Source organism: Rhinolophus sinicus, chromosome 3, assembly GCF_057876585.1.
Source record: "Rhinolophus sinicus isolate RSI-liver-muscle chromosome 3, RSI-T2T, whole genome shotgun sequence".
NCBI classification, from domain to species: Eukaryota; Metazoa; Chordata; class Mammalia; order Chiroptera; family Rhinolophidae; genus Rhinolophus; species Rhinolophus sinicus.
This window is the reverse complement of record NC_142503.1, coordinates 83,742,584-83,755,879: the sequence shown is the minus strand read 5'-3', so window position 1 is coordinate 83,755,879 and position 13,296 is coordinate 83,742,584. Positions and strand designations below refer to the sequence as shown.

The 13,296-nt window shown below is 40.2% G+C and overlaps 1 protein-coding gene across 3 annotated transcripts in view; it reads right to left on the bottom strand.

Annotated features, from left to right (window-relative positions):
* Nucleotides 1-5,140: 5,140 nt before the first annotated feature.
* The window catches only part of ZNF475 (zinc finger protein 475), a 55,978-nt gene continuing 47,822 nt past the window's right edge, over nucleotides 5,141-13,296 (bottom strand). For all 3 annotated transcript variants that reach the window (XM_088796684.1, XM_088796683.1, XM_088796685.1), the window contains one exon: nucleotides 5,141-10,593. In XM_088796684.1, coding sequence (XP_088652810.1) covers nucleotides 10,442-10,593 — 152 coding nt within the window. In that variant the 3' untranslated portion in view covers nucleotides 5,141-10,441. The remainder of the gene's footprint in view (nucleotides 10,594-13,296) is intronic.

The following is a 13,296-nucleotide window of genomic DNA, read 5'->3' as shown; positions in this document are numbered from 1 at the left end:
AACATAGATTTAAGAAATGAACATGAGTTCCTAGTAGTTACAGAATTTTGGTGTGAAGTTTTTACGGTTCTCACTCTTAATTCCCTGTATATTTACTGCCCCTCAGAGTTTTCTGAAAACACATGACTGTGAAAAGGGGAGTCCAATGGTTCCACAAAATAGTAGAAGACATGCAAAAAGATTGTTATTGGCAAAACAAATTATCATGAGTGGGTGAATGCAATTCACGATTGAAGATTTATGATTTTAACCATAAGCTGCATATTGGGTTGCTGAATGGAAAGAGTCCATATTGTAAAAGTGCTGATTTTTCCTAAGAGAATTTATTAATTTGATTCAATACAAATCAATATCTTAGAATTATTTATGTTATTTGACATGCTTTATTCTAAAATTCATCTAAAAGAAGAAACAAGAGGAGCCAAAAATTTTTGAAAAATAAGCAGACCTTTGCCACACAATATCAAAATGTACTCTAAAGATATAGCACCATGTAAACAGTGTGATAGCGTTGCAGAGATAGGAAAATAGATCAATAGAACAGAATGGAACATCAAAAACGGACCCATTTATATAGAGGATAAACTAATAAATGATACTGGAGAACTTCATTGAAGAAAAATGTTAGCTCCCTACTATGCACAATATAATACATTTTCAGATGAATTAAAGACTACATATAAAAAATAAAAACTGTTAAAAGAAATTTAAGGGACTGTATACTCTTGGCGCAGGAGAAGGCTCTTTATCTAGACATCATACTCAGAAAGCACAAAGGAAAAGGCTGACATATTTAACCACATTCAGATGTTTAACTGGCTGTATGGCTCCAGATGAGACACCTCTTTTCCAGATACAGCATTGCCTATGGTGGAATTTAAGGGAGGCCCACAAAGCTCCCTTTGATGCCCTCCACATTTTTACACTTCAGTCTAGAAAGAAAAGGACTGAGCACCAAGTACCCTTAAACCTCAGTGAGGTCAAACGTTCTAGGCTAGACCCACCTTTCCTGACCCACAGAAAAGTAAGTGTTCCCGGAACACTGGGTCTCCCTAGACATCTCTCCTTAATTTGAACTGTGAACCATCATTCCCTAAAAGACCATCACTACTAACCTTGTTGTGAAGACATCCTTTTGTAAACACTACCAGAAATTCAAGCTTCCCAAGAACCTCATGGACACTCTTTTCCACAGACATATAAATTCCCCAGCCTTACTTTACCCAGACTTCCACATGTCCTGACCTCCAGCTACATAATTTACAGAGCCCAATGTAAAATGAAAACATAGGACCCCTTGTTCAAAAATTAGGAAGAATTTCTTGATGGTAACAATATGACATTATACAATCAGGAAGCTGCCCATGTTCCCTAAATCCTTTCCTTATTGCCTGCCTCATAGTTTGTTATCAGCAAAATTCTCTGTATCTTCAATTTCTTCTCTAAATGTTCAATAGAATTCTTCTTACTCTAACTAAATCTTATCTGTCCCCAAGGACACTGTCAGATTCCCATATGCGACATCTCACAGTGCCTGCGGATGGGGTAGGTGGACTCTTTATTTCCCATTTCTTTCCCTTTTAGAACTTTCTCTACCTTTTTCAAATATCCAGTTTCTTTCAATACCATGCCTTCCATTTATACTACCCGGTATCTCTCCTTGCCACCGCCATCTCCATACCTGCCCATTGTCCATCCAGTATATGACATCGAATAGGTGCTTGGGAAATATTTGTTGAGAAAGTTAATAAATGACTTGTATGATCATTTGGGGGGGGGGGGGGAAGAAAAACTGGTAGAATACAAATCTAACTTGCCAAATTAGGAAGAGCAGACATACTTTAAGCAAAGCACCCGTTTGCCCGAATCACAATATCTAGATATTTGTACTCTATATTCTGTATAAGTTTTGTCAGGAAACTGACCAAAACATGGCCTGTTTCAAAGCCAAGTTGATACCTATACCCTAAATATTTATGATTATGCCTTTAAAAGCTGGAGAGGGAGAGATGAGAGAGTCACTGGACATGACTTCAGGAGTAAATTTATGCCCCTTTTAGAGTTTGCTCCTAGAGTAAACAAAAAATGGGATGCCTGTGGTTGCCCTGCGAGGATTTCTGTCTTCATTGCTTCCGAATACTGCCCTCTTCTGGCTAGAGGGTGCCTATTGCTAGAGCTGCGTGAAATGAGCCTGCTTGTAAGAGAAGTGGAATTGGGATAGACACAATGATATTGTGAGAGTGAAATTGGGAAAAGGCAAATTTGGGAACAAAATGGGAAAGGTAGATTTATAACCCTCCTAACCTTTATATTCACTCACACTGATTTTTCCTTTAGAGGTTGTCTTATCCAATGCCCTCCCAAACAAAAACAGACAAGTCAGACAACTTGTCCGATTTGCTTTGGCACCTACCACAAGCTGAGGGCTTGGACGGAGGAAGCCATGACCACTCTGATCTCTCCACTGTCATCACCTCTCACCTTCCTTGTACACAAATCCTGCATGAGCCCTTTGTCCTTGCTTTGGCTGCTCCTGACTGCTGTCTGTGTTGCTCTCCCAGAAACCTCCACACAACGTGCCTACTTTTGAAACCCTCTGAGAGCCTTGCCTGATTGCCCCAGCTGTATGTGGGGTTTCCCTCTAACCCTCAATGCTAAAAGGTACATGGAATTGTTTTACCCCCTTCTGGATCTGGGGTCTTCATCTCTCTGGAAAATATACTGGTAATAGAAATTGGGCAGGAAGCAAGAAGAAAAAGAGGGGAAAAATGGCAGCTTTAGCCAGAGCAAGTAACTGAAATGTGAACTTTGATAACTTTTTATAAGGGGATGCAATAGTCTAAAGGCTCTGTACTCATCTTTCCCATGGTCAATGTCATTCATCAACATAAAGGATGTAGAGCTTTCCACTATATTTCACTTTACGGCACATCTGGGAAATGCTCATATTGGTACTTGCACCCTAGTGTTAGCCAAAGAGGCTGCTTACAGACAGAGGTGACCATCCACTGCAGACCCTGACAGACAGCCTGAGAGCCAAAGGGATTGATGGGTTAGCACATCAATAATGGGCACATTAGTAAGGAAGCTGGGGTCTAGAAAATTTACCAGACTGAGGCAAAGTAACAAGCCTTATCAAGTTATCAGGAAATCCTGCAGACAAACCCGAGGGAGTGACAAAGAAAAACAAGGCAATGAGAGTTGAAACAAAACATATTCAACTCTGCAATTCTTGGACTAGACCACAATTTCTGTGGCTTTCTTCCCTGGGGTGTCTGTTAATACCCCAACTGCTTCTACCTGTTCATCCGTTCAGGGCCAGCTCCAACCTCCCTCTGCTAGGAGGTCTTCCTAACGATGTCAGTTCCATCTGCTTTATACGCAGGAGTTAGAGCCTATACACTGCCACTTGGCACGGTCACACAGTCTTGTGTTGTTCCCCAATGTTTAATTGGAGCGTGTTTAACCATATACCCATGCTCTCTGATCTTCCGTTTTTACATATACCTTTGCCAGCCAAATAATCAAGATCTAAGCCCCCATTCGATGCTGTCAGAAATCCGACCTCTCTTCAGACAATTCTGAGGATTACGGGACAGTACGCACCTGTCCTGGCTGTTGCTTGTCATATGTCGCTCCTAACGGCTGCGTGGCATGTTCTGTGCAGTTTCAAGGGCTTGCTTGGAATTCTTGTCCATGGATTGACATTGGCTTCTCTCTTATTTCACAACCCCACCCCACACCCCAGCAGAGCTAACAATAATGCAGAGTGAAGGCTTGAAGATATTATACCGAGTTAGAACCAGAATGCAAGAAAGGAACACTTAAAACTTGAGAACAGTGCTCACTGTTCCTAAGTCCACCATTCTTATCGCAATGCAGGGAGTCCCCTACCTGCTGTCTCTCACCTCAGTCTGTCTTGTTGACATGTTGCTATGGTTTTAGCCTCCCTCCATATAGATGGGAGTTCCCCTTGGCCTAGTACTGAGTCTCAAACTCAATTTTTTTTTGTCGGTCTTTAGCTAGAGGATGAAAAACCGGTTTACTCAGTAACTCCTCCAAATTGGAGCTCCCCCCACTATAAAGGTGGCTACTCACATTCTTTTGCAAAATTATTTATCCCTATTTGCAACTAATTTTATGAGACTAAACTGAGGACTAAGCTTTGCATATTAAAACTGTCTTTTATATTGTTTCCTCAAAAAAAAAACACCTTCAAATGTGAATGATGCTCTTATTTACAATATGTAAAAATGGCATCAATTCTTAAGTTTCAATTTTTTTGTGTCCCAATTTACCAATCCTGTCTGCCTTGATGGTAAGAACAATGTCTTATCCTCCTGGATTTATGCCCAAATATTGTCAATTTTCCACAAGAGGGAAGGTGGTGCCCTCACAAGCAGACACGTACAGATGTATGTTTGAAGTGCATAACAGACTTCTACCTGTTCTTCCAAATCCCAGCTCTCGTCTTCCTCCTGTGGCTGCAGTGAGAACACAATGTCCAGCCTCCCTTGCACTAAAGTAAGCCGTGTGACTGACATTTAGCCAATGAATGTGAGTGAAAACATGAGCGTTTCTTCCAGGTCTGGCCCTGTACAAAGCTGTGAAATAGGTAACTCCATGTCATTTTCTCTTTGTGGAGGGGCTGAAAAGAGGGGACCTCCCAGAGCAACTTTGGAGTGTCACGTGTAGAAATGGCAGAGACTCATCATCTCCTTCATCAGGAAGGAGAGATACCTCATTAAACTGTTCATTTGTGCAGGCCATTTTTAAAGCAAAAATAAACATCTGTCTTATTTAAGCCCTTATATTGTTCTGGATTTGTCTATTACAGCACCTAGCCCACCTTAATACAAGCTGTAAGTGGATAGCTTATTAGTGATGCCTCCACTCAGATCTGGAGTTGATAGAAGTCTGTGTGTTGTGATAAAGGAGACTCATGGCCAAGGAGAGGCCCACTCCCCATGCCTTCTTGACTTTCATTCCAACATTTTGTCTAAAATTCTACCACATGGATTTCATTACTTTGGATAAAGACATAGGGCTTCTAGGAAACTTCTTTTAAAATAACCATATCACCTGAAAAGGATAACACATTAACCCATTGTCTTCCATGGACCCCCTTAGCATAGATGATTTTCTCAAATTTCTTTTTAATGAAATACCTAGCGAAAAGTTGAGAAAGGGATACAGGCAGTAAAATGTTGAAGGGCAGATTGGGAGAGATGGAGGGACATCTGGGGCATGGAGCACTTGAGTTTATGCTCCAAAAGAAACAGAAATCTGGGCAGTAGTCGGTAGAAGATGGGACAGTGGAGTCCTAGAGAAACTTGATGCGTGAGGGTTCAAAGAGGTTCAAAAAGGGGATATGAAGGCACATTTCCTCCTGATAATTTGCTGAATGCTGGTCCTCAAATCAGGTGCTTTTGCCCACCCTTTCCCTACACTTTAAGCAAGTTATTTTGATGGTCCAGCCTATCTTTTAGATTTATACGTGGCCCCTCAGGAAAGCCCTGGTAAAAATCATAAAGAGAACTGCGGGCTTTGCTCAAACCATATTGGCACTTTCAGAATTTGGGCATTTTGACTATTTTCCAGTCAGTGCCTTATTTAGAGGTTCCTCTAACAATAACCATCCACTGTTTCAGCTTATGCAGTTATTTTGCTTCTGTAGCTCATGGAAAGGATGGACAGTGGGCAGGGAAAGGCCATAGGGTCGGCACCAAAAGTCAGTTACCAAATAATTCAAATGCAAATGTCCACCGACTATTTTTAAAACAAGCACGTGCATATGACAGAATCAGTTTTATGATTAAAAATATTATCAGAACATTAAAATTACAGTAATTAAGCAGAACATTGAAAATCTGTATCCAGACTTTGTACATGTCGTATGAGATAGCTGTGTATTCAGGGGTGGGGAAACTTGGAGCCACTTTCCCGTGGGCTCGCTGCCCCAAACAAATGTTAGTTATGCGGCCTTCTTATGAATGCAAGCAGTGGAGGTGACAACAAACCTCTTGGATTTGAGGGCTTTACTTCTTTGAACAATAGGAAGTTTTATTGGTCCTACTCTATGGCACATAGGTGCTTCTTCCATTAGTTGTCTGCTGCTGCCATAACAAATTACTATAAACTCAATAACTTAAACAACATACATTTCTTTTCTTACAGTTCTGTAGGTCAGAAGTTCAACCTCGGACTCCACATATAAAAACAAGTCGTTGGCAGGGCTGCATCTCTTTCTGGAGGCTCCGGGGGAGAATCTGTTTCCTTGTTCATTGGGGTTGTTGGCAGAATCCAGTTCCTTGTGGTTATAGAACTGAGGTTCTATTTTCCTTGCTGGTTGTCTGCTGGGGCTGCCCTGAACTCCTGGCGGCTTCTCTGGTCCTCGCACATAGTTCCTTACATCTCAAGACCAGCACAGGGTGTTGAATCCTTTGTATGCTGCCATCTCTCTCACCCACTCTTCTTCCTTCTGATTCCCCTTTTAGCGACTCAGAGTACAGTGGGCCCACCCTGATAATCTGAGACACGCATCCCATCATAAGGCCCATAACCTTAACCACATCTGAAGAGTTTCTTTAAACATGTAAGGCAATATATTCATATGTTTTGGAGACTAGGAGGACAGCTACATCTTTGGGGGCCATTATTTTACTGAATACCTTCTCAACTAAGAATCATCTGAAAAGCTTTGGCCTGTGAGGTGAGCAGTGTGAGACAATGAGAGGACTTAGCCCCTATGATGCCTAGGACAGGTTTCATTTTTTGATCACATTTGCAGTTGGTTTATATGCATGCTGGCTTAAGCTCGTGTTTCCAGAAATAGAATTAGAAGGCATTATCAGAGATACTCTGGAATCGTATGCCCCCGAGCACCTCTCCTGTCACCTTCATCTTTCTCTTATACCCAAAATAGTAGTATTTGAAATTTGAACCATTCAAATTCAACCTTGGTGGAATGTCAAGAACTAAGTTTGTCTGGGTGTAGAGAACACAAGCCTTCATTATCCTTATCTCCATGAGCGTATCTATTTGAATGCTTTTATATAAAAAAAAAAAAAATTTAAAAGAACTAAGCATAAACGTGTACCATCCTATGATAACTTAGCAGTGTTTTTCCTGCTGCACATTCTCTGTACAACACCCAACTTCGCCCCCACTGGAAACTTGACTACTTTTCATTTGTGCTGTTTCTTCCAAGTGCAGGAAAACCTCATTTTTGGTTATAGTGCTCACAGAGAGTGGGCAGGGCCTGCAGAAACAGGCATAGCAGTTTGTGTGGGCCAGACAGTGAGTCAGTAGGAAAGTAATAAATGATAAAAGAAGGTGGACCATCGCCAGAGAAGGGAATGGACCCCTCAGGATTGGGGAGGAAAAGGGCTGAACTTCCTGCCCTGACCTGACACAAGATTAAAGCCATACGAGTTGTTGGTTTAGACAGGGGTGTAAAGAAAAAAAAAAATGCTTCTAATGTTAGAAGAAGTACAGAAAGACAAGGGCTGTTTTCAGGTTTTCAGGGTGTAGAGGACTTTGCATACCTGCCGTCTATCTCTTCCCTGTACATACAGTGGTCTGCTTAACAGTAGCAGCTTCTTTTTCCATGAAGGGCTCAGGCCAGTATTCCCCGGGCTGAAGCAGTGTCACCTGGGAGCCATTCTTGGAAGTACTGGAACCCCACCTGGAAAAACTTCCAAGGCTGCCTGATAAGGAGGTTGCCCGAAGACCTTCCATATGGAGCTCTAACAGATTTCCATGCTTACTCACAGTAGGAGATTCTTTCTTCCCACTCCCCTTACCAGGATATGCTTGTTCAGTCCCCCGTGTTCCCTTCTGATAGGACATGCCCCGCATTTTTTATGTGAATTCAATGAGCAAATAAGCATCAAAAAATTCTGGAATTCTTCCCATAACCTCAGCTAGAAGGGAATTCAATTAAAGTTTGTGCTGCACCAGTTAAGAGAGCAGTGAGGGAATTACATTGTTGTTGATGCCTGTAAAAACATCACATCCCAGATCAATAACTGCCTGGGTGAGTGTAAGAGCTCCAAGCACCTTCATCTAGTATCTGCTCTTCATCATCTAGGAGTGTATCTATGGGAACCATTTCAAAGTTCAAAGTCATAGCTCATGGAGGTGCCAACCATTGTTAAAGAAATTATTTTCTTCTGAGAGTACAGAGATCTGCACACATGGGAACTAATGGAGGGAAGGGCAGTTGGCAGAGAGTGGGTGAGCTCTTTCCTAGTTATGGTGAGATGTTGATGACTTGCTTTGATAGTGGCGGGAACTCTTAGATTGATGTCATTATCACTGAGATTGCTCTGGGTTTAATTCCATGGGATATTTGCAGGCCAGCTGAGTGAGTGGAATCCCACAGTCACTCCTTTGATAGACCTCAAGCTGGCTCACAGTTCCCTGTGGAAGTGACGATTCCTACAAAAGCCCATCTTTTCAACCACTTCAAGAAGACACAGACTTAATAATTCCTACAGATAAAGTAGTTTTGCTTTATTTTTTGTCATACTTTGAAAGCAAAGTGCCCAAGATTCTCTTTTTAGGACCCCGAGTGGCAACTCATTTCAAAGATGAGGCCAGAACTTTTTCTTTATTTCCTTGCTCTTTGACTTTGAACTTTCGCAGAATGCAGAAGTGTCTTTTGAAACACCAGGCAGTTCAAACATTAGTTTTCACCTCAATTTAAGATAAACCCAGACTGGCAGACACCCTGTATGTATGCTAAGATTCCCAATTGCCTCAGTTACCAAACATTGCATGAAACTCTTCATATTTGTCAGCTCATTTGCGTTAGTATAATTAGTATAATTAATGATGATATCTAGCATACAAATGGCAATGAATAAAATTATGAGTTTGGAGTCCCAACAGTCCTGAGTTTACTTCCCTACTGCATTCCTTAACCCAAGTTCATCATGACCTTGAGTGACTATTTAGTCTATCACTTTCCCCATGTGTAAAATAAAGGTAATGATATCTACTTGTAGCGTTGATGTGAGATTTATATAAACAGATATATAGGAGGCACTCAGCACAAGGCCTAAGCCATAGTATAATTACGATATGTTAGATGTTGTCATTTTTGTTCATAAGCCTAAATCATCTACTTATGTGTCATTAAATACTATGTCTTTCAGAAGACAATAATTTTATTGGAGGGTACCCAAAGACTTTTTTAAAAGTTCATCTCTTGCTTCCTTTGGAATGAGCAGAAAAAAAACTAATCAGCACCATTATCCTAAGCTAACCTTTTATAATCCAGAGATGTATAACCAAAATATTAGGTTGAATATATTTGTTTGTATAATTTGGAGCTAACTGTGCTGTGTACAGTCATGAATGCAAGCTTGCAGAAACCCAGGGAATCCAGAATGGCCCTGAAATTCAGCCACCAAAGGAACAAAGATCTCAAGCAAAACTGCTGGGAGTCCGGACGAAGCAGCTCTGCCTGGGGGAGCAGAATTTCCTGGGCAGAGCACCTCCCTGGCCCTGGCCTCCTCCCAGGACAGCCCTGTCTCTATGAATACACATTCAAGGACTAAAACACAGCGCAGTTTCACAACCCACTTACTGTGCATAGAGCTTGGGTGGGGAGGCACAGAACTTCCTGGCAGGCTTTTAGACCTCAACAATAAAACACCTATAAACCTCTATGAGGGCGTGTAGAACTCTCGCTGCACTTCTACAGATGGAAGGACCTCCACCCATTTGATGAATCGCAATGCAGCAGTCCCCTGACATATGAGGCTGGCACTGGTTCTGAAATTTCTCTATTGCATTATTAGTAAGGGAATGTGAGTCTTATAGGATTCTAACATTTGAAGTCTTCAGCTCTTTTTTGAATGTCTCTCCAGTTGAATGATCTTACAAACAAAATAAGATTCCAAATCAATAGTTCAATTAAAAACACTTCCCTGGATCAGAGGAAGCAGGGAGTGGCATGTTATTTCAATAAGCCCAGGGATGGGAAGGAATCCAGCTTTTCTTGGGACTGAGGAGTTGCCTGAAATTGCCACCCAAAGCCACTGTTCACTGAATAATAGTCCTAATTGTGAGGTTCAAAATCTCGGTCAGGAAAATAGATTGGGAGAAAAATGGCAACAATTGGCTCTGAGACAAAAATGCCAGCTCTGATGAAGGGCAGCCTGCTTGTAATTTTGCCTGACAAAAGTGTGACATGCATGGTCCCCAGTTTGTCTATGACATACTCTGCCAGTTAAAAGAAAATCATGTGCCCCACCATACATTGGTCACACTCACGCCACCAACACACTCTGGGGCTCTCGTGCTAGACGGCCTTTGGTTCATCCCAGTTTTCCTGGCTTCCTCTCCTCACCAACTTTTCCTCCTTCCCACCATACCCCAATCTCTTTCAAAACCATTTAATTCCTGTAACACTTTCATGGGAGAAAGGACTTTACTTGGCGACTTTTGGTTTACAGGATCGTTGGTGAACAATCAGTCTGTCTGGCAGGAAGGTACGCCCACAAATATGACAGGGAACTAACTGGCTCTGGGCGCTTGTCCAAGCAGCTTCATTTAAGGCTTCGAGATCATAGAAACCTTTGGCTGGAAAGTTAAAGAAAAAAGAAAAAAAAAAAGAGAATTAAAAAGAACAAAAAAGAAAGAAAACGAAAAGAAAATGGTAAAATGGATTAGTTTTCATTCTGGAGAACTATATTCTACTTTTTATGGAAAATATTTGCAGGAAATACCTATTGACTGAGGCTTTAAACAAATCCTATTACTTTTGCCAAAAAAAGAAAGAAAAAAGAAAGAAAGAAAGAAAGAAAGAAAGAAAGAAAGAAAGAAAGAAAGAAAGAAAGAAAGAAAGAAAAAGAAAAAAGTACTTCTCACACAAGGGTTGAATAAAGTTAACCATATGAACCAGAGGCTTTTCACTCATTGGATTTTAAGAAGGGGAAGACATTATTTTATGTGTTATTATATGCATTCTTTACTAATTATTAACATATCTGCTTACACATTGTTATCTTGCAAATATAACTTTTGGCCTTCTTTCAGTTGACTCTAAATATAAACTTACAAAGGGAAAAGAACATGTATTTGTATTTTCCTCTTCTGTAATCCTTCAGTGGAATGTTTTTAGAGGCCAAAACTGACAGTTGAGAGTGAATTTAAGATAAATTATATCCTAAAAATTTCTCATCTCTCTAAAGCCATAAACTCAGAGATTCTTAAAGTAATTAAAGTGAAGAATGCAAACAGAATGGTTAATCTGACAAAAAGAAGTGCCCTTATGAAAACAATAAAGACAACTGAAAGATGTATAATCTTCATTGGCAGAGCACAGGAAAAAAAGGCATATGGCTTTATTTTAGTGTGGGATTTAGCTTTGGTGAACGTTATTTAAATAGAATAACTTTAGTACATCCAATTGACTATGTCTTAGACTCTCACAAAATAGTCCCCCTCCCCAAATGTAGCCAGGCCCTCAAAATGTATATAACATAGTTTTTTTCATTTTCATAGCACATATATTTCATTAAAACCCAGGCAATTCTTATATGATTTGTATAATGGTTCACACAACCATAGCAAACCTTAGATTTCTTAACATGCCTACTCCTGATATTTTTTTTTGCTCCATGGAAAATTAAACCCCAGCAAACGTAGTAATTTCTCCTTTGGATAAAACAAGTATCACTTTTTACGTAGGCTATGAAGATGTAATTTGAGTGCTTTTAAAACTGTGGCATAAAGAATGGAACTGACTTTCTTCTTACTTGGGAGTTTTAATATGGACCCAAAATGTCCGAGCGTTCATTGATTCTCACTTTAAGATGATTCATCACATTTCTAAAAGTGTTTGCATAGGGCATGGACTTTGTTTCTGGGGGAAGTGTTATTTGAACTCTGTGACTACAGTAAGTCCATGGGGTGGGAGTGGTAATGGGAATTCTCTCGGTCTAGAGAGGAAGGAAACAAAAATAGCGTGAGGCCAAGAGGAAAATTATAGGGAGTGCTGTTATAGGACCTACCTTTTCCATCTGTAGGCAATAACAGTGGAGGGACCCACCAGGGTTTTCAAACCAGTCATTTCTTTCACCTCTTCTAGACTTGTGATAATTATGCTCAAGCAGAGAAAGTGACAAAGATCCGAAGAAAAGGAAACACATTTTTTATACCCAATAAGAATTTCTGGGAAGAGAGTTTCATTGAAGTAATCAATTTCTTTGTGGGCAGATGCTCTAATTTTAATGGATGGATGTTTTCATCTTGAGCTCTTTTCCCACCTGTATGCAGAGCCTTCCTCTTAGCAAGAACCGTGAATCATTGAATTCTAGAAGCATCTAGAACTTTATTACAATCTAAATTCAATTCTATGGGTTGTTAAAAAAAAAAACTCTCTTTGGATCACATATCTAATAAGAGTGCTTTGGACAAAATGAAACGAAATAGTCTCTGAGGTAACTTCAAGCTCTGAAAATCAATAGCTACATAAGGAGAATGAGTCAATTGAATGAAACACTTCTAAAAAAACTAAGAATGATATTCCTTTGAAGGTAATTAGAGGATCAACTGGGAAAATGACAATGGTAGATGAGAAAGTCAGAGCTTGTATGACAAAAATATTCTCTGAACTCTTTTATTCTCATATTCTAAATGAGTAAACGTAAGGCTCTGTAACCAGACCACACATGGTAGTGCATGGAGTTCCAGTTTCATTTGGCTTCTGCAGTGCTTAGCAAAGTATTAATTGCAAAAATTTTTAAATCTTGACATTTCCTATAAATTTCTAGATTTCCAGTTTTTTTTGTATTATTGAAAGATGACCACACTAGGTTAAATTTCCTAATATCACCAGTTGGAATTGGGCAGGAGCCGTCTCCTTTAGAGAGAGCTAGTTCTCTCTAGCTCACCATAGTCCCCACCTTTCCTTTTTTCATACACGGAGAAATTGATCCAATTTTGAAACCTGATTAGTGGACGCTGAATGCATTTGAGTTTGGTATACCTCTGCTCTATGAACACGAAGACATATTCATATTTGAAAACATGTCTCCAGATGTCCCCAAAGTTTCTTTAAGTTTCATGTTTTTTAAGTATTATGTTTGATAATATATGAAAGTAACTTTGGGGAAATATGTAAATTCAAGTAGGTCCCTCTCCTTGCACAGATTTTCCAGGATGTGGTGTCTTTATGTCTCGGCATCTGAAGTCAACACTTAGGGCAGGCATTGCAGAACTATTTTTTCTATTCAGCTGCAGCCACGACAGTATATGTTGCTGATTTCACTTTGAACAACA